Source organism: Microplitis demolitor, chromosome 2 (assembly GCF_026212275.2).
Source record: "Microplitis demolitor isolate Queensland-Clemson2020A chromosome 2, iyMicDemo2.1a, whole genome shotgun sequence".
Taxonomy (NCBI): domain Eukaryota; kingdom Metazoa; phylum Arthropoda; class Insecta; order Hymenoptera; family Braconidae; genus Microplitis; species Microplitis demolitor.
Window position 1 is genome coordinate 17,193,813 of NC_068546.1, and position 20,323 is coordinate 17,214,135.

The window sequence follows — 20,323 nt, forward strand, 5'->3', positions numbered from 1 at the left end:
TTGAAAAGTTTAAATTACAAAGAAACTCATAATACTAATGTGGCGAGTATATTGCTATAACGATTTGGAATTTTTTCTTTAAATTTAATAATTAATAGCACGTGCGCGCTTATTGTGATCCAAGATCGAAGTGAAGTTCAACCACCGCAAGGTCTTAGGGCTGAGTTTTTGGGCTCGCTCCCACTTATCCTCCCAGTCATGCGTTGAGGTGACAATTAGTCATGTGACCATGGCACTGTGACTCTAGTTTTAGGTCGGTGACGCAACGATAGCAGGGAAACCGTAAGGCTGAGGGCGACGAAGACAATCTGCATTGTCTCAACACATATATATATATATATATATATATATATATATATATATATATATATATATATATATATATATATGTATGTTGTTTGCGGTTTTCCACCACCAGAGATCTATCGAAGTGAAGTCCAAGTGCACGTACTATTTGGCAACCTTATTTAAAATATTTAAAGTTGGGCGCCAGGTGATTTTATAATCCCCAATAAACAATTTTTGAAAATGACGACTTAAGTTGGTGGATCGAAAAAAGGACAGGCACTTAAGATGACGATAAATGATTGATCAGAACTAAACAAAAATAATTAGTCATATATTGAACAAACAAAATAATTAATCAGTATCACAAATCGAAATTGTCAATTACAAATTAATATATAATTTGCCGATTTCGCTTGACTCGATATAAATAAAACAGAATTGCTCGTAGAACTCGTACTTGATTAAAACACACAGTCAGTTACTTGCTCGAAGAAACAATCGGTTGTTGAAGGAGTCGCAAAATTTCCTTTTTTAATTAATTCGAATGAAAACAAGTATCACTAATAATAAAATTAATAATTGAGTTTTAATATAAAGGAAAGTTTTAGTAGACGAAATCATTCAGGTAACAGATTGACCGAAATAGAACAGATTACTGGGCTAAATGACTCGATATAACAAACTTATCGTTAGGCCGACTCATAAAAATTGTAATGAGTCCTGGTGCTAGAGTAGGGACCTCGCTAAGCGTCATCAGTCCACTTTAGGTGATGGCCAGGGCCTTAGTCCTCGGGCAAGTGTTCGCTGGCCCTTTTACATGTCAATTTCGGAGGTGTGAATCTACCCCACTGTCGTCTAAATTCAAATAGAATTCGATCTAGAGGTCTCTGACATGGTCCTGAGTGACTGAAGAGTGTTAATTAAGATACAATTATCATAATAGATGGCCGTAAAATCAGTTAAATTTCGCGCTCGATTTTCAAGTCGTAAAATCAGAAATGCACGATTAAACCATAATTCTCAGAATTGCTCGATGAAATAAAATAAAATAAAAATAATATTTTATTTCGCGTTCAATCGCACTATCATACAGTTAGTACGCATAATTAATTAATAATTTAATTAATTATTATCGGTCGAACGCACTTTACTTGTTTATTAACAAATTAGTTACACACTTTGTTCAGTTTCGCTCCAAGCCTTCCGCTTGTTCACAGTGGGCGGTTTATTGCTCACTCAGAATTTATTTGTTGCAATTAATTGTTCATCGTTCAAACTCGGATTGATCTTAAAAGTCGTAATTCAAATTGTTCAAACGTCGAAATCGAGAATTGTTCATTTGGTCGGAGTCAAATCGTTCGAAATACCAAAACGCGGCTGTTCAGTTTGGCGTCTTGGCCGGATCTCCCGTTCCAATCCATGCGGTCGATCGATTGCTCGGTCAAAGTTGGAATGGTAATTATAGATGTCACCATAAGTGGCTCGACGGGTAACATTTTATTATACTCAAATAATATTAAACCACGAGTCGATGACGAATTTTCCCTCATGTTACAATATATCCACAATTCTTTTGTGAATTGTTTCCGGTCTCACCATACTTTTCACCTTGGAAAATTTAGCTGTTTGTCCGTCGTACTCCGGTTACAGTACTTACGGGTTTAGAGTAATTTTTCATTCTTAAATCAAAAGTGCCAGAAAATATTGGCAGAAGCAAGAAGAGAGCTCTAGTTACAGAAAGTTCAGATCCCATCTTTGAAGGGTGGGCCTCTAAGAAATCTGTAACAGAAAGTAGCTGGATAGAAGTCAATCCAAGGACTAAGCACCAAAAAGCTGAAGTGCAAAACTCAGTAGTTCCAGGAAAGACAGCAAGCTATCCTTAAGAAAAGTGATGTCGAAGAAAATCACCGAAAAAGAAAGAGGAAGAAACCTAAAGCAATGCGTCAACAAGCTATCTTAATCAAACTCGTGGAGGGCGAAACATTTGCCGAACTTTTTAAGGATCTGAAGGTGAAAATCAGACCAGATGACCTTAATGCTGAAATGACAGCAGTAAAAAAACGGTTATCGGATACGTCCTACTTCTGCTCAACAGTAAGACTGAGGATCGTGTGCAGTTCAGTAAAGCAATCAAAAGAGCTGTAGGGAATACCAGTGTTGTCAAAAACTTTACCCCAAAGGTAATCGTGAAAATTTGGAACCTGGAATGCAGATAATCGATTCGGAGATACTGGCTGCTCTAGTTCACGACCTGGGCGACTTCGTCTACAGAAGCAGTGTTTGACTCACGAAAAACGTGATGTAGGAGCAATGAATTGCCATCGTTGAGTTTGAAGGAAGCCTTGCCCGGCCACTACTTATGACAGCATGCATAAAAGTGCAAGTTGAGTAACCTGCAGGGTGTGACAGGGAGCCAAAGTACTGCGTTGCTTTGAGTGTCATAGGTTTGACCACCAGACAGCAGAGCGTGCCTTAAATGTGGCTCAAACGATCACCAAATGATGACCTGCCCCTCAAAGCCACGGTGCTCTATGTGCACAGAGAATGGAGAAGACGTTAATTCAAAGCATATTCCTGGCTCAGGCACATGTGAAGCGTTTCGCAAGGCGTTGGAGGAAGCTAGTAAACAGCTGAAATGATAAATATTCTCCAAGAGAACCTGCGTAGAAGTTGGACTGCACAGCATCTCTTGTGCTAGCATGCACATGCCCATAATACAAATATTTGTATCATCTGCGATCAATACCTAGGACCTCAAAGCAGCATCTGGTTTCCAGATTTTACAAGGACTGTAGGTATTTGGGTATCAAACCCCACAGCTGTTCCCATTCTCGGCAGTGGATGTGGAGAGGATTTGGAATGGATTAAATCGTTGAAGGCCGACTATATCATTTGCTACCTGTCCCCGAATGAGAACATCAGTTTTCTGCCAGAAACTCACTGGCATCGAAGATACTGTAAGAAGTCCAAACAGCAAAATAATTATAGCAGAAGACTTTGATAAAAGTCAGCAGAATAGAAAATAGACTGGATCGATACCAGAGGCAATAACGTTACCCACATGACAGCTAGGCTAGACACAATCATTCTTAACACGGGGCTGCTTCGACGTTCTGGAGACTGGGTTACCGTGAAGCAATCATCAACCTAACACCAGTGAGATGTGGAGTGACAAACAACACCCACGAATGGGAAGCCCTAAAAGACTACAGTGCCAGCAACCACCAATTTATTTTTTTGAGAGTTGGAAATAAACAGCAAGATGAACCTCTACTTACTCTTGAGCCAACAAAGTGAAATCTTAATAAATTAAACAAGGAGAAATCACTGATGACAGTGGTGGAAGAGTGGCCATTACTCACAAGAATGTGTGCACCAGACAAGAAAGTTGAAGTCGAAAATTTCGCTGAAAAAACAGTGGAGGTCATCAGGAAGGCCCGTGAAGCAGCTACGCCGAAAAAGCTGACGCATCATACCCGAAAACCTGTTTATTGGCGGTCACAAAAAGTAGCTGAGCTTAGGAAAGCTTGCCTTCAGCTACACCGGAAGGCCATTAGAGCCAATAAACACCAGCTTCAACGGATAAATGGCAACTACAACATTCTGTACCAGGTGCCAAGCACTGGAAGAAATTGTGTGCGTCGTCACCAAGCACATCGGCAAACTGGCGCCAGAAGCTATTACAAAACTGTGGATAAAGAAAAATAGAATTAACGACTTGTCCCTTCAACACCCAAATAGAGGCACTAACTACTCGGGACTGGAATAAGGTATGTTTAGTATTGTCGTTTTCACGATCGTTTTTTTAGTCGTCACGCTGTTTCGGAAGCGATGCAAATATTTGTTAAAGCTTCTATGCTTTGTAAGCGCTTGCGTCAGGAAATAGTTTACGCTTCTATATTTTCTGTTCATCCAGACAGCGAGGCCTAATATTAGCTGGTGTGTCCATTTACCTGTCGTATCGGTGTTCCATCGTTGTTACCATCGTTCTTGTAGTCTTCGCCTAGCCTCTTGTTTAGCCATTTGCTTTTTGGTTTTATTCTCAGCCATGTTGTGTATGCTGCTGATTGCGTCCCAGATCTCTTGTAGTTCTTGTACCAGAAGGTCTACCGGTGGTATTCCTGCTAGAATTGGTGACGTGCACTCCGAGGCAGTCCTGTACGCTGAAATCACTCGTTGTGTCGTTCGGCGTTGAACTGCGCCTAGTTTCTGCTTGTTGCTTTTTCTGCGGCCGCGTTGGTCCAAATCTTTCCTACATATAGTAGAGGTGAATGCGCCACTCTACTGTATATCTTTCTTTTTTTCCCCTGGGACCCTTTTACATTATGCAGTAGCCTTGCAAGTAGTGTACTGATTTTCAATGCCTTTTCTATTTTTTTCTTTATGTAGTGTGTGAACGTCAAATTTTTGTCTATGTAAACTACTTAGTAATACAAGGGCAGGCTAAAGTTTTTTTTAATTCTCGTCTATTTTGATTTCTGGCATAACGGGTTTTCGTCTGTTGGTTATGAGCACGTACTGTATTCTATGCCCAGCGAGATTTAATTCGTTATTTTTAATCAATTTATTTATTCTTATTATTGCCTCATTTGTTGTTGCCTCTGGCAGATTTATATTATTTTCTCTGACTAGTAATGCAACGTCATCTGCGAAGCCTATGATGACTGCTTCTTCAGGTAGTTTAATCCTCAGTAGCCCGTCATACATAATCCTTATAATATTATAAATGTGAAAGTTTGTATGCTTGTCCATCAATCACGCCTTAACGACTGAAGGGATTTTAATGAAATTTAGCATGGAAGTACATTTTGTTATAGAAAAGAATATAGGGAACTTTTTATGATACTCGAAGGTTTCACGAAGGGTTCAATTCGATGTTTTTATATGATCCATGCTGTTTAAATAATTAATAATGATAAATTATAAGGATGAGAGGATCTGGTGTGTGTGGATTGGCGGGTAGTTAATAATTTTATTTAACTCTGAATTTGCATAAATAATAAATAAAGATATTTAACTACTATATTTACACTTGATGATAATTATTTATTATGAGAAAACACTTTATGTATAAGTCTTTGGTATTTTAATTTATGAGATTGCACTCGCGATCAACGCGTGGCCAATATGGCATCTAGGTGCGAATAATGCCGGTACACGCGGTGATGAGAATTAAATTGAGAATGCACTGAGATACAAAATGAGAACAAAAATAATATGCGGAACAATTACTGAGAATTATTATAAGCAAAATAAGATAATTGATTGAATGAGAACGTAACTGATTAATAAAAAGCACTGAGATTATAAAATGCACGAGGCGTCAGCCATGAGAACACTTTGAGCCATATGTCTGAGAGAGAGCGCAAACGTGTGAGAGAGAAGGAACTTCCGTCTTCTTCATCTCCACTCGAGCGATCGTTGCGATGAGAATGCGACTAGCGAAGCCGCCTATGATTGATTGGTGATCGACTGTAGTATCGATCCGCCATGAGAATGATGATGAGAGCGCGGGAGATTTGAACACATGAATATAAAAAAACATGTATCGATAAATATGTAAATATATATATATATATATATATATATATATATATATATATATATATATATATATATATATATATATATATATATATATATAGGGTCATTCCATCTCAATTAAACGATATTGCGACGGTGACGTTTTTCGATTTTTTTAATTTTTTAATTTGTTTTCATACCTGTAGAAAGAAGTCTGGAGCTAAATTTTCAGCTCTTCATCTTCACTTCTTCCGGAGTTATTATTTTTGCTTAAAAAGGATATAACTTTGACTATAGTTATGATTATCTTACGTCATGGGTGGTCATTTCGTTTGACTTTTCACGCTCTTTCTGAAAAAAAATTCAAAATAAGGAACAAAAAGTTTGTAGTGCTTTTTCGGCCATTTTTAGTCAAAAAATAAGTTTTTCGTTCAATGGGACACTTTTAGTTTTTTTCAAAAAAATTGCCAAACTTCTATGTTAAACAACAAAAAATTTTTGAGCCAGAACCGGAGATGGGCATCAAACAACTTCTAGTAAAAAAAAATTAAAAAACAATTTTAATTTTGTAATTTTAATTTATTTTCTTTCTAAAATCACGTAATTTTCCCAATAGTCTCAATATAATATCTCAGAGTAATATCAGATAAGTACTGTCGATAATATCGACATACATTTGAGAGTAATAATCTGAATACTACGATGAAACGGTTGATATATTCAAATCGTTATTTAAAAAGATACGATAAATTGTGAAAAAATACTTAACTTGTACATTTTCGTGTAAAATAATATTAGTTTCTACTGATAATAATTCGAAAAAATTAATGTTATGTATTTTTAAAATTTATAAAAATATTCTGTGATCTTAGAAGAAAAATAAATCAGAATAACATAAAAAGAAATTGTGTCCTAATTTATTTTACCGGAAGTTGTATTATGCCCATCTAGGGTCATGGTTCAAAAATTTTGTTTTTCAACTTAGAAGTTTGACAATTTTTTGAAAAAAAAATAAAAGTGTCCCATTAAACGAAAAACTAATATTTTGACTAAAAATAGCCGAAAGAGCATTACGAAATTTGTTGTTTCTAATTTTGAATTTTTTTTCAGAACGAGCGTTAAGAATCAAACAAAATGACTACCCATGACATTAGATTATCGTAACTATACTCGAAGTTATATCCTTTTTAAGCAAAAATGATAACTCCGGAAGGGGTGGAGATAAAGATCTAAAAATTTAGCTCAAGACTTCTTTCTAAATGTATGTCTAACGTAAAGTCTACATAAATATATTAAAAAATCAAAAAAGTCGAACAGGGTCACCGTCCCAATGGCGTTGAATTGAAATGGAATGACCCATATACACCCGGGTAAGAAAAGTTATGTATAATTATAAATAATCATATATAATTTGTAACGGACCGGGTGGATTTAAATCACAGTGGAAACACTGTGGAAACACGATGTTTACATGGTGTATCTACCGTAGTTCCACGGTGTATCCACCTTGGTCCCACTGTGATTAAACGGAACACACACTGATATTTATATATTATAATATAAATTTTTATAGTTCAATTTCATATAAATATATAAAATTATGTTATTTTGTGTATAATCTTACATATTTATCTATTTAGTCAAACAACTTAGATATAATTTTTTAATTTTGTATGTAATTTTTAAAATTTATTTACAATAGTCTAAGAGCCGGTGGGAGATCGACCTTCACCCATCGGATAACCAGATGAGACATATTTTTTATCAAATATAATTTATTAACAAACATGCCTATGATGGCTTGGCTATCAAAAAGTGTTCATGGCTATTTTTAATTAAATTAATTTTAATCAATTTTTTTTTCATCACCTTCACACTTTTGATAACCGAATGAATTTCATTTCAACTGATAGTTTTTAATACACAGAATATGCCTTCGTAGGCTTGTCTATTTATTTCTGTGCATGGCTACCTGCCAAGCAGATGTAAACAGGTAAGTCAATATAGGAAACTGTAGTGTTCTGATAACCAATCGAAATTGGTATCATAAGTAAGATATTTTAATTACAAAACTAATCGTATAGGCTTGTCTGCAAAAAATCGTTCATGAAATATTATTGTGAGGCTATAAAATTTTAAAATTGGAGCTATTTGATAGGTGCGAGAGAGAAAGTAGAGCGGCCGAGGTCCGTGTAGTAGAACAAGACACAACATAGTAGCTACACGCTACCTGACCGTTGAATGTGTCCGAGTGCGCATGCTCGTGTAGAGTCAAAAATAATTTATTGGTGACAAAACAACACGTGCTAAATAATATTTATTAAGATGTCAAAAATTAGTAAAAAGTGTTTTTTGTGTGAAACGAAAGAGGATAAATTGACTTTAAAGAATATTCTTTTAAAACATGTCATTTAAAATTGGCTTTCTGTAACGAGCAACCTGCAGTCACTACGTGACTACCTAAATATCGGTACGAAATTTATAAAGTACACAGAAAAAAAAGATTCCTTGCCAGAAAATTAAAATACTAATTTAAATAAAGAAAATAAATACGACTGTCTTTTTTTCCCGCGTAATTTTAATGTAATTCGAATGATATAGATAAATCGCTTTATCTCAATATTTGTCAATAAAAAAGAGTTTAAACTATGAAAAGACACAAATTCAAGTCAAGATCTTTTTAACGATATAAAATTTAATAACATTAACTAATTTTAGCATGTAAATATGGCGGGACCAAAATTTTCCTTATTCTCTTAATAATATAGATTATTCTCTATAATATATTTTAAATAATGAATATAAATTTTTTTATAATTTTAAAATTTTATAATTTAGTTGCAAAATGAAAAAAAATTTAGTTGGATTAATTTTTTATTATTATTAATATATTTAATAATTTATTTTTCATTATTTTACAGCCGTAAGTATTTCTAATATAATTAAATTAGAGTTATAATAAATTAGAGTTTAAAATTACTGTCGACTGTGATAAATAAATGCTGTCTCTGTCACTCCCATGTATGCGAGCATGCGCACTCGGATACATTCAACGGTCAGGTAGCGTGCAGCTACTATGTTGTGTCTTGTTCTACTACACGGACCTCGGCCGCTCTACTTTCTCTCTCGCACCTATCAAATAGCTCCAATTTTTAAATTTTATAGCCTGACAATAATATTTCATGAACGATTTCTTGCAGACAAGCCTATACGATTAGTTTTGTAATTAAAATATCTTACTTATGATACCAATTTCGATTGGTTATCAGAACACTACAGTTTCCTATATTGACTTACCTGTTTACATCTGCTTGGCAGGTAGCCATGCACAGAAATAAATAGACAAGCCTACGAAGGCATATTCTGTGTATTAAAAACTATCAGTTGAAATGAAATTCATTCGGTTATCAAAAGTGTGAAGGTGATGAAAAAAAAATTGATTAAAATTAATTTAATTAAAAATAGCCATGAACACTTTTTGATAGCCAAGCCATCATAGGCATGTTTGTTAATAAATTATATTTGATAAAAAATATGTCTCATCTGGTTATCATCAGATCATATAAAATGTTTAATAATTGAATTTCAGCAAGTTCAGTCTAATAGCAATTTCTAAATAATTCGAAAAGACTGATTTTATAATGATTCATAAATCTTATAAAGTCGATGAAATTTTTTAATTTACCGCATTCATAAATTTTGTAAAGTATACAAACTTTTTTGAAATTTCTGGAAATAGGCTAACAGGATCATTAGGGGGACAGTTAAGGGAATTTCAAAGTTTCAATAATGAATTTAGTTACGAAAAAAGCCATTCGTTAGCCAAAATGGAAGGTAGATTTTTTAATTAATTGATATAAAAAGTTAGTTTTATACATACATATCTTGTGATACATTTTAGTGTAAAGTCATGATATGAAATTAGACTCGTTTTCTAAGAGTGAGGGTAAAAAAGGACTACGATTATTTTCGATAGAGGACTTCAGAGAGTTGATTTGAAATAACATTATATAGGTAATGTACCAAACTAGCCTTCATATAAATAAAATATTCAAAATTCAATTAGTATGAGATCATAATTGTAATCGCTGTTACCATTGCAAGACAAGTTATAATTATAGGACGTACAGGTAGGATTGAAATATCATCAATAATGAAAGAAATACTTTTAAAATATAGAATAGCTGTGAAATAAACAGGTTATTTTGTTCACAATAAAATACAAGTGATAAAATTGTATTAGAATGGGAAATGTATAAGTTGTGTGGAATGAAAACCATACTTTCAACATTTTTTGATTCCATTAAAATTTTCAACGCTATTAAATTATTGGAAGAAATGATCAAAACATAGAGTTTAAGACCATAAACTAAAGCTTATTAGACAAGCTTTCAGATACTTTTTACGTAAATTATCTATGAGTATTAGTTTGAAAATTATATGATTTTGGAAATGAATGAAAACGGATTTTTTCGAAAAATCGTGGAAATTTCAAACAGCCATAATTTCTAAACTGATCAAACGATTTAGCCCATCTTTGAACTTAACCGAGATAATCGCCCACTGTATAAGTATAAAATTTCATTGAGATCTGATAAAGATTATAGCCGCAATCGTGTCCTCATATATGTATATATATATATATATATATAAATATATATATATATATATATATATATATATATATATATATATATATATAAGTCAGATCACGTCAAGTAGACCCTCCATTTTCCACTCGATCATAAGAATTAAGCCTGTGAATTTTTTTCTTAAGAAGTCACTATGAATAAGTAATCCCCCAAACGATTTTTCAAAATTTTTTATTTTAACAACAATTTTTTTAACAATAATTGAAAAATAAATTTCAAAACAACCGTTCAAAAATTTGGGAAGTAATTGGTTTCACAACGATTTTCGAAAATCGAGTTTTCATCAGATGTCGACGTTTTAAGGTCCTTGAAAAATATTCTAACTATTTTCAAGAGGATGTCCGAGCGTGTGTGTGTGTGTGTGTGTGTGTGTGTGTGTGTGTGTGTGTGTGTGTGTGTGTGTGTGTGTGTGTGTGTGTGTGTGTGTGTGTGTGTGTGTGTACAATCGATCAAATAGACTCTAAGTATAGAAGAAAAACAAAAAAAATAAAAAAAATTTTTTCAGTTTTTTTTTTTTTATTTCTCAGAAATGGCTCAATTGATCGATTTCAAACTCTAATCAGCTCTAGCATTCAATAAAACACGTCGATTGCCTCAACCATCTCAATCGGTTTATTCGTTCAAGAGATATTGATCGAGAACGAACTGATGAAAAACGGTTTTCTTCGATTATCTTTGAAGCGACTCATCCAAACAATTTCAGAAATTGATTAGCTCTGGAACTCACTATATCGCGTTGATTGCCGCTTCAACCATGTCAATCGGTTCATACGTTCTAGAGAAACCGTTAATGAAAGAATAAAAAAAAAAATTTTTTTTAGTTTTTTTGAAATTTTTCAAAAAAGAATAGATAAATCAATTTCAAAATCTGATCAATTTGTATGAGAAATATCGTCGGAGAAAAAATGGTAAAAATCGTTTTTTTTTTTAAACAACGATATACAAAAGTTTTTTCGAGCTCGAAGAGCTTGAAAATATATTCACAACAATGTTTTCAATCTCAAAGAATTCGAAAACTGTGGGAAGTTTTGGGGGTGGCCCGCAGGGTCAACCGATTTTTTTTTATCAATTTGGAACCATTTAAGCTCCTAAGAGCAAACAAATTCGAAAACATCCCTGCTAAAGGACACCCTAACATAAATATTATATCTAAGGTAATTCTATGTAGAATCGAATAGAATAAGAGAACACGGTAAATTGAGAGTTGAATGCGAACCTAAGTACTCAAAAGACCAATTCTTCAACGGTGCATAAATTACCCTACCTGGTACTTTATGACCAAGATTACCCTGACCACCACTATCTATCTTACTGTCTATGCATTGGTTTGTTTTTCTACATTCTCTCATCAATAAAATAAATGATCCTTACAATTAATTATAAGTTAATTTACCTTTTATTTTCGGGTGGTATTTGGCAACCAAAAATTTGACCTGTATTTTGGGTACCACTACTGGCTGGCAAATAATGATCCGAAAAATCGGACATGGCCACCAAATGGCCACCCATCCTTGAAAAACCTTATGCTTATATTTATATGACATTAATATGGCAGAGAAAGACAGATATCGACGTTTGATTGATTTTAAATCGCGGTAATTAAACTGATTAATAATCGATGGAGAGTGCCTACCGAGGATTTGTTGACACCCCAATGAGGCCGAACTTGAACTTTATTAATAACAAAAATACTTAAATAAATTTTGAAAAATTTTAAGTATGTATCAGTTCTTTTTAAAAAGAGTATTTTACTCTAATATGATGGATAGGCAGAAGGAAGAGGAAGGAGTATATAATTTATTATCTAGTGTCACGTGGGCGATAATAGAGGGGGCGAGGGGGGGGGGTTAATACAACCATAAAAAATCATGTCACGTGATCATTGGTGATTTCATGTTAAATTAATGATGAACTATATAGTATATTACATACCTAGGCCAGTAAAATAAGAAAAGTCTCAGATCACATGTAATTATTGGCCAAGGTGAAGCTGAGGCTGACAAACATGTGAGTTGAGGCTTTCTTTCTTACAGATCAAGGTGTGTATACTGTTTTTTTGCTCGGTAGAGCCAGAAAGTGGAAACTTTGTTTAGCACAGTGGCAAGAAAGTTGTCACTTTTTGATCAGAGGGCAGAAAATAGATTTATTTAAAAAAATGAGTACGAGGATAGCAATGGGAAAAAACAACACAAAAGTGAACTTAAGCTGCTCAAATGATTAGAAATAATTGAATAAACAACTTTCGATTAGAAAAAAGTTTTCATTATTGTGTAAATACTCAATTATCATTATAATAACCATTGTATTTCAGTTCTAATAAAATCAATAATTTCATCAGGCTTGAAAACAACTAGTTTCATAGATTACACAATAAAATCGAAAGATTTTCATATCTTTTCACAATTATTTCATTTATCGTTTCAGATTTTACGAGATATAAGACAAGGCTTAATGCAGTTGGGCTGTGAAGGCGGTAACCAGCTTCCCAGAGGTAAACAACATTCTATCCATTACGTATTGAATTGAATTTCGAATTCATAAACATTTTTACACTTGTTATAGTAAAATAGCACATGCAATAGGGTGGGTCGAAAATCCCCTTTTCTTTTTAATTTAAATTATAATAGTAAAAATATCGTTTATAAGGCTAAAAAAAATGTGTGCGAAAGGCAAGTATTTTAGGCAGATATCTTAGGTTCACCAAATGAAGTGAAAGTTCAAAGCCGAAAAAAAATTTTTCATGTACTGGTTTTTGTAGGAAATTTGATTCTCTACAAAAATGATCCTTAGACAAAATTATGAAAAATTAATAATTTTTGAGGTAATGACGAGTTTATATCGAAATTTAACTTTTTTGCGATCTCCATACTGTATAACGATGAATTAGAGTCATGTAAGTATGTTTCTTATTAAAAATTAGATTCTCTACAAAAAAGATCCTCTGAACAAATAATGTCGAATTGAAATTTTCTGAAATAATAACGATTTTATGTCAAAATTTCACGTTTTTTGCTATATCCATACATTTACCGATGAATTATAGTAGTTTCAGTATGTTACTTATTGGAAATTATATTCTTTACAAAAGAGGTCCTCTGAAGAAATAATGTCAAATCAAAATTTTTCGGAATAATGGCCATTATATTAAACATACTAATGTTTTTTAATGTTTTAATATTTTTTTATAATGAGTATAGTGATTATTTGTGGATATATTTTAAAGATGGTGCTAGGTCAAAATAACTCGGCAACAATAAGTCGAACATATAATTTTCTAAAAGTAATTAAGTCTAATTTTATAATTCAGACACAATATCAATTTTATTGAATATTTTAGCATATCTTATTTTATTTATATTCTCCATAGAAAAATTATATTCTTCATAGAAAAATTATATTCTCCATAGAAAAATAATAATTTGATGGAGGATACAAATACTCAGATTGAAAAACTAACCTTCAAAAATTAGCTGCAACCTTAGTAAAAGCGAACAAACGTCGCCTTCGTTTTATACTAAGCGTGAGCTAGCAAAAAATCGGGGAGGTGCTGAAAATTTTCGAAAAATCTAACTTCTATTCTGGCTGTCAGATGGCATTTTGAGTTCTTGTAATGATCTTAACTGTATCGTATGGCAAATCTAATCTTTCTTTTGCTTCTAAATAGTTGCTTCTAAATAAATAAAAACATTTGTTATAACTTCTCATAAATAGAATTAACTTTAACTTACTGCTTTTAAATCCTTACTTAGAAGAAAAAAATTGGTCTATCAGTTGACCCTGCGGGCCAGCCCCAAAACTTTCTGCTCGTTGAGCTCGAAAAAATTGTTGTGAATACATTTTCGAGCTCGGAAATACTTTTTTATCATTCATACAATATAAGTGCTATCTTAGCACTCGCTCTTTTATTCCCCAAGTATCTTTTTGCTGATTCAACTTTTTCCTCGATATTTGTGTGCGTTAAACGATTATCTGCGTGCGACAAGTAAATTTGCGTGCGACATGTCTAGCGTCAGCTGTTGACCTTCCGTTATTTTATGGTATAAATTTTATAGACTTACCGTGGTGGAGATTATGGGCCCCATAATTTGACTCAAATAATCCCTTTCTTAAGTAACTTCTTTGCCTCCACTGGTGCGTACTCGTCTCTGCGGGTAGCCTCGAAATAGGCCTTAGAATAATTCCCGAAGCGGAGGTCGTGAATCGGGATGCTCCCGTTCGGTGGGTGCACGGATAAAACATCCACTGGAACCAACGGCCAAACTTCACTAATGCCGGTCCAGAAGGCTTGATTCTCTCTTGGTGCCTCCTCTGAGCAAGACGAGCTTTGAAGGCATAGTTCCTTCGTAAGGACAAGCGATTTTAATTGGTGAATCAAACTACCAGAGCTTAATGGCTCAACAACACCCGAGCTTGAAGGTTCAACAACACATGAGCTCGACGGCTCACCAACACACGAGCTCGAAGGCTCAACAAAATACGAGGATGACTCCATCCAAGAGTATTTTTAAGCTCTCAGAGCTCGAAAATATACTCACAATAATGTCGTAGAGCTCAAGGAGCTTAAAAACAGCGGGAAGTTTTGGGTCTGACCCGCGGGGTCAGCCAATATACAGATTTTTTATCCTTTTTTTCTTATTTTTTTTGTTCAAAACTCCGTGTTTTTTTAATTAATTTATGAATAATTCGCAAAAATTTTAATTTGGAAAATTATATTTAATACCAATTTATAGTGCCGACCGTTCGAAGTACTTAACTTACTCAATTTATTGTAAAAATATCATTTTTTTTTTTTTTCAATTTCTTAAACAATTGTTAAAAATAATGCTATTGTATTTCAGTTGAATATTAAAAATTGATACCTAGTGTTATCAAAAAACTATCTTTTGATGCTCAATGAAAAGCTTAACTGTCCTTTTAAATTTTATAAAATCGTATTTGTAAAATTTTTGTGCAACAATTTTGTTTTTATATAAATTTTATTTCTTACACTAATTTCTTAAGTGGAGTGAAGTTGTTGAAGTATTTTCACAAATTGCATAGATCAAGCATATAGTTTGGAATATAAAAAAAAAGCGACATTTCTGCAATGAATCGATTATTAAGTAGTTTGGATGATTGACACTATAGATTGGTATCAATTAGAATTTTTTTTTAAATTAAAATCACCGTGGGATATTTAGAAGCTAGTAAAAAACGCGGGCTTTTGAAAAAAAAAAAATAAGAAAATGTAGGTTAAGAAATCGAAGATATTCAAAGCTCATGTTCAAACAGCTTAAAAAATTTGTTTTGTAGCCTAGTATAATTCATATTGTTGCAAAAAAAAAAATTGAATATGTTGCTCTTCTAAAAAACTCAACATTTGAGATTGAAATTAAAAAAAAAAAAATTGAAAAAATGCAAATTGTATTTTTCCATATTTTCGGGAGTCATGAATTTTTAAAATTTGCTTCGCCATTAATTTTTTGAAATTTTTAAAAGTTCGTATCTCAAGAACTTTTAGAGATTAAGGGCTAAAAATTTACAGATAATCATCTCTTGATACATATGAAATGATGTCAAAAATTCAGCTATATAAAAAAATTTAATTTTTGTAATCAGCTGATTTAGTATGGAATTACCCATACACTATATTACGTTTACTGCTGACACTATCTTTTGATTCATCAATATATGCTTTGTAAGTGGCAACTCAATTCCACTATGTAACTAGTTGAGTGCTGATTAATTCAATAATTTCAGACATTAAAAATAAAAATGTAAAGTTTTTCTTGTAACAATTTATATTTTATGACCGTTTTATGAGATGTTATCAAGAGACATAGACTTGAAAATTTTGGGTGTATACAAAAATTATTTTATAATCATGTTTACTCTGAATATTTATGGATTTTGACTTTAATTGTTGTACATTTGCATGTCTTAGATGACACGTATATGTACGATGAAGACGTAAGATATGGAGGCTTGAGAGAAGTTAGTACTGGTGGACAACACTGGTATGATGAGCCTCCGTATGAATCGGATCCTGATGATTTCCTCATGGGAGTTTGTGGTGAATCTGTACCAGCAGCTAAAATCCAAAACGGAAGGTATGTTTATCAATGAAATCCACGAACTTATTATCATTCAGAAGCGTAGTGATATACTCAATCTAGGTAGCATCGATAGCCGTATCGATGAAAGAAATATAATTTATTACTACTTTACCGGGTTGCAAATTCTTTAATGAAAATAATTAGAATTAAAAATTAAATTTTGAATTTATAATTGAAATTATATCGATTAAGATTATGAAATTAATTTTCAATTCAACAACTTGAAACGAAAAAATGAAAAATTAATTTTAATTCAGAAATATTAGATTAAATATTAAAAAAATAATTTTAATTCAGAAATGCGGAATTTAAAATGTACAAAATAATATTTAATTCAGCACGTGGGATTAAAAATCGAAAAATTAATTTTTAGTTAGACACGTGGAATTGTACATTAAAAAATTGATTTTTAATTTAACACGTCGGATTAAAAATTCAAAAATTGATTTTAATTCAAACACGTGGGATTAAAAATTCAAAAATTAATTTTAATTTATATACGTGGGATTGAAAATTAAAAAATTACTTCTTGAATAGGGTGGGCCGAAAAGAAAAATTTTTTTTTCTTAGCATAAGAGTACAATTTGTACCTTATAACAGAAGAAAATTGTTCAAGAAAAAAAAAATTTTACGCAACATTTTAAGGTGGCCCACTCCTTTTTTAAATAAATAATTAATCAAGCTGGCCAGTTCCTACGAAACTTTTTTTTTGTCCAAAATCGTGGAAAACATCAAGAAATTGTCAAATGGAATTCTTTTTTACTCCACTTTCATTTTTATTCATAACAAAGTGCTTTTCATTTTTTAATTTTTTACTCAAATTACAAAAATACTAGAAAAAAAAATTTCTTCAACTTCTGACTCCTAATTGGCTTTCATGGGGACACCCTACAGATTCTGGAACACCATTTATATATTTTTTACAGATCATTATTTTGGTCTTTTTGGTGTTGACCACTAAGTCATTTTTGTCTGCATATTTTTCTAGCGCACGAATCATGCGACTTAGACCATCAGCCGTATCAGCAAGGAGAGTCTTGTCATCCGCGTACTTGGTGAGGTAGTACCTTCTGGTGCCTAGTGTAATGCCACCAGTATTTTTTTTCGGTCCAGATGTCGTCAACATCGTCTCTGTAGATGTTAAATAGCGTAGAGCTCAGGGTACATCTTTGTCTTTTGCCTCTGTTTGACTTGAATTTTGTTGTTGTTCTGGCGTTGACTGTGACCTGGTTGTATGTGTTGCTGTATATGCGCAGCTTGTTTCTTGGCATACTATCGAATGCATTTTGATAATCAACATAGCATATGTACACTTTCTGTCCAGGCTGTTTCAACTGGTTGTTAATTATAGCATTGACCAAAAACATGTAGTCTCTTGTGCTGCGACCAGTTCTATATCCAGCTTGGCTTTCCTTGATGATGTTTTTGTCTTCCAGATACTTATTCAACCTTCTTGCCATGATGTTTGTGAGAATTTTGTAGCCTGAGTCCAATATCGAGATACCCCTATAATTTGATACTTTATCTGGGTCGCCAGCTTTGTAGATTGGTGCAATTAGGGCTGCGTCCCAGCCTACAAGCATTACTCCGTTGTTCCAGGTAGCATTGATGATGTTACAGAGCTCATTTGTTCTTTCCTTTGGAATATTTTTGATGCACCCTGCCGGTATACCGTCCTCTCTGGCTGCTTTGTTGTTCTTCATGGCTCTTAATGTGCTGAGGAGTTCTCTATGTGTGATTTCAGCATTTATGTCCTCAATAATTTCTTTCTCTACTGCATCATCTTCTTTTGTATGTTCATTACAATTTTGCCTTTTGTTGTTGTTGTTCCCTGGGTTATTATTATCTGAGCTACTGTCGTCTTTGGACGCGTCATCTGTGTTCAAGAGACCGGAGAAGTAGTCGATCCACTGCGGGTCAATGATACTTGTACTGGTTGTACTGTATTTTTTACTACTGTACTCATTCATTGTCCTTCACCATTGCAACATGTTTTTACAGTTTGTCATTTCTGCCCATTTCATATCCTGCCATCTCTTTTATTCTTTTGCTCTGATTTTTTTGAAGTTTTTTCTGCTTATGTTGAGCATAAGTTTATTTGCCTTAGATCTGTTACTCAGATACTGCTTAAGACACCTCTAGACTTCCTTCTTGGCTCTTTTGCACTCATGATTGTATCATGCTGGCTTCGCACTTCGTGCTTTGGTTCCAGTCTGTTTTTGGTCATCTTACTGCTATGAGCCGCGTTGTTGATCATTTGTTTGAGCTTCTCCTAGGTTACCACTTCTTCATGTCCATCTTGCGAGTCCCAAGCTTCTGTCAGGTGCTCCTGGAACTGCTCACCGTTAACTGGCTGCCAGTTGAGCTTCTTGCTCTTTTTCTCTCCACCACCATTGTCTACTGTCGAATGTCCTTTGTTACCATGTTTTCCTATTAACTCAAGTGTGACTGGAAAATGATTTGACTCTATCCGTTCCTCCACAGTTAGCTTATTAACTTTTTGAATGCCCTCAATTCCGACACTTAAGACAAAGTCTAGAACCGAAGCACAGTTTTCTTGACTTCCTCTAACAAATGAGACTTTTCCTTGGAGATCACCATTCACGCTTCCATTCACTATGCTAATACCTAGCTCCTCGCAAAGCTTCAGGAGCTTTCGACCTTCGGAGTTGACTGTGGTATCTTGGAAGTTTCTCATGTTGTACATTGGTGCCTCACCTTTGCTTGCTGTGTACCCAGACTCGGTACCAATTCTGGCGTTGCAGTCTCCGATTACGTAGGTTGTGAGGCCTTCTCTGAATCCCTCATAAATTTTGTCTCTCAGCTCTTTGATTATTCTGCCAAGTCCAACATTGTTATGTTACGTGATGATGTAGAGCTCTTGGGATTGGAGACAGAGTCTATAGCTCCGCCTGCATACCTTCCAGTCGCTCTTGATGCTGTTTTTGATGCCAACCATTTGTCCACCGCTTGCTCTGCCTCTTGTTCCTGTCTTTTCAGTTGCTGGGTTAGACCACCATTCAAACATTTTTCTGAGTTTCTTTTTTTCTTTGTCGTCGTTTTTTTCCGTCACCCATGTTTCCTAGAGAATAATAATATCTGCCTTCTCAATGTATTTTTTTGCTGTTATTGCCTTCTTGGAGCCTGCAATATTCCAGAGGGGTATCTTAGTGAGTTCTTTATTATGGGTTGTTGTATTTAAGAAATGGCAAGAGTTCACCTCTCAAATCATGTCATCTCCACCATGAGTCAGCTGCCCAGAGCTTCATGTATCTTGAGACGCTGTGCGTCCTTAGCTCTTCTCTATTTGTACTTGGATATCAATCCATCTCTGTGATTCAGTCTGCCTTGGCGTGAGACCATTTGTTATCCTCGTATTTGATCCCTTTAGTTGAGCTTTCTGAAACATGATCAATTTTTTGATGTTCAGTGAGCCGAGTGTGATGATGTACCCTTTATTTATGACTCTGATTCTTTTTATCTGAGGCCTTCACGTTGAACATGTTCTTTATCCGATCCTCGGAAGTCCTCTGTGAACTCCAACTGGAATCTAGGTCGCCACTGACGATGATGTTCATTCTTCTTCTTCTTCTTCTTCTTCTTCTTTCCTGGATCTCATACATGAGCTCTCCAAGTTTCATTTTGTCAGGCTTTTGTGCCCTTTCTGCAGTTCTGGTGTGCCTACGTATGCTGCCTGTGGTATGTGGGGTTCTACTTTTCTCTCCCTGTATGCTTGAGGGCCCAGTCGATGCATTTAGGCTTTGT

General features: G+C 34.0%; 1 protein-coding gene across 3 annotated transcripts in view; it reads left to right on the top strand.

Moving 5' to 3' along the window:
* The window catches only part of LOC103576410 (uncharacterized), a 313,115-nt gene that overhangs the window by 251,513 nt on the left and 41,279 nt on the right, over positions 1–20,323 (top strand). For all 3 annotated transcript variants that reach the window (XM_014442664.2, XM_053742847.1, XM_053742846.1), the window contains 2 exons: positions 12,888–12,954; positions 16,387–16,552. In XM_014442664.2, the coding sequence (XP_014298150.1) occupies positions 12,888–12,954; positions 16,387–16,552 (233 nt within the window). The remainder of the gene's footprint in view (positions 1–12,887; positions 12,955–16,386; positions 16,553–20,323) is intronic.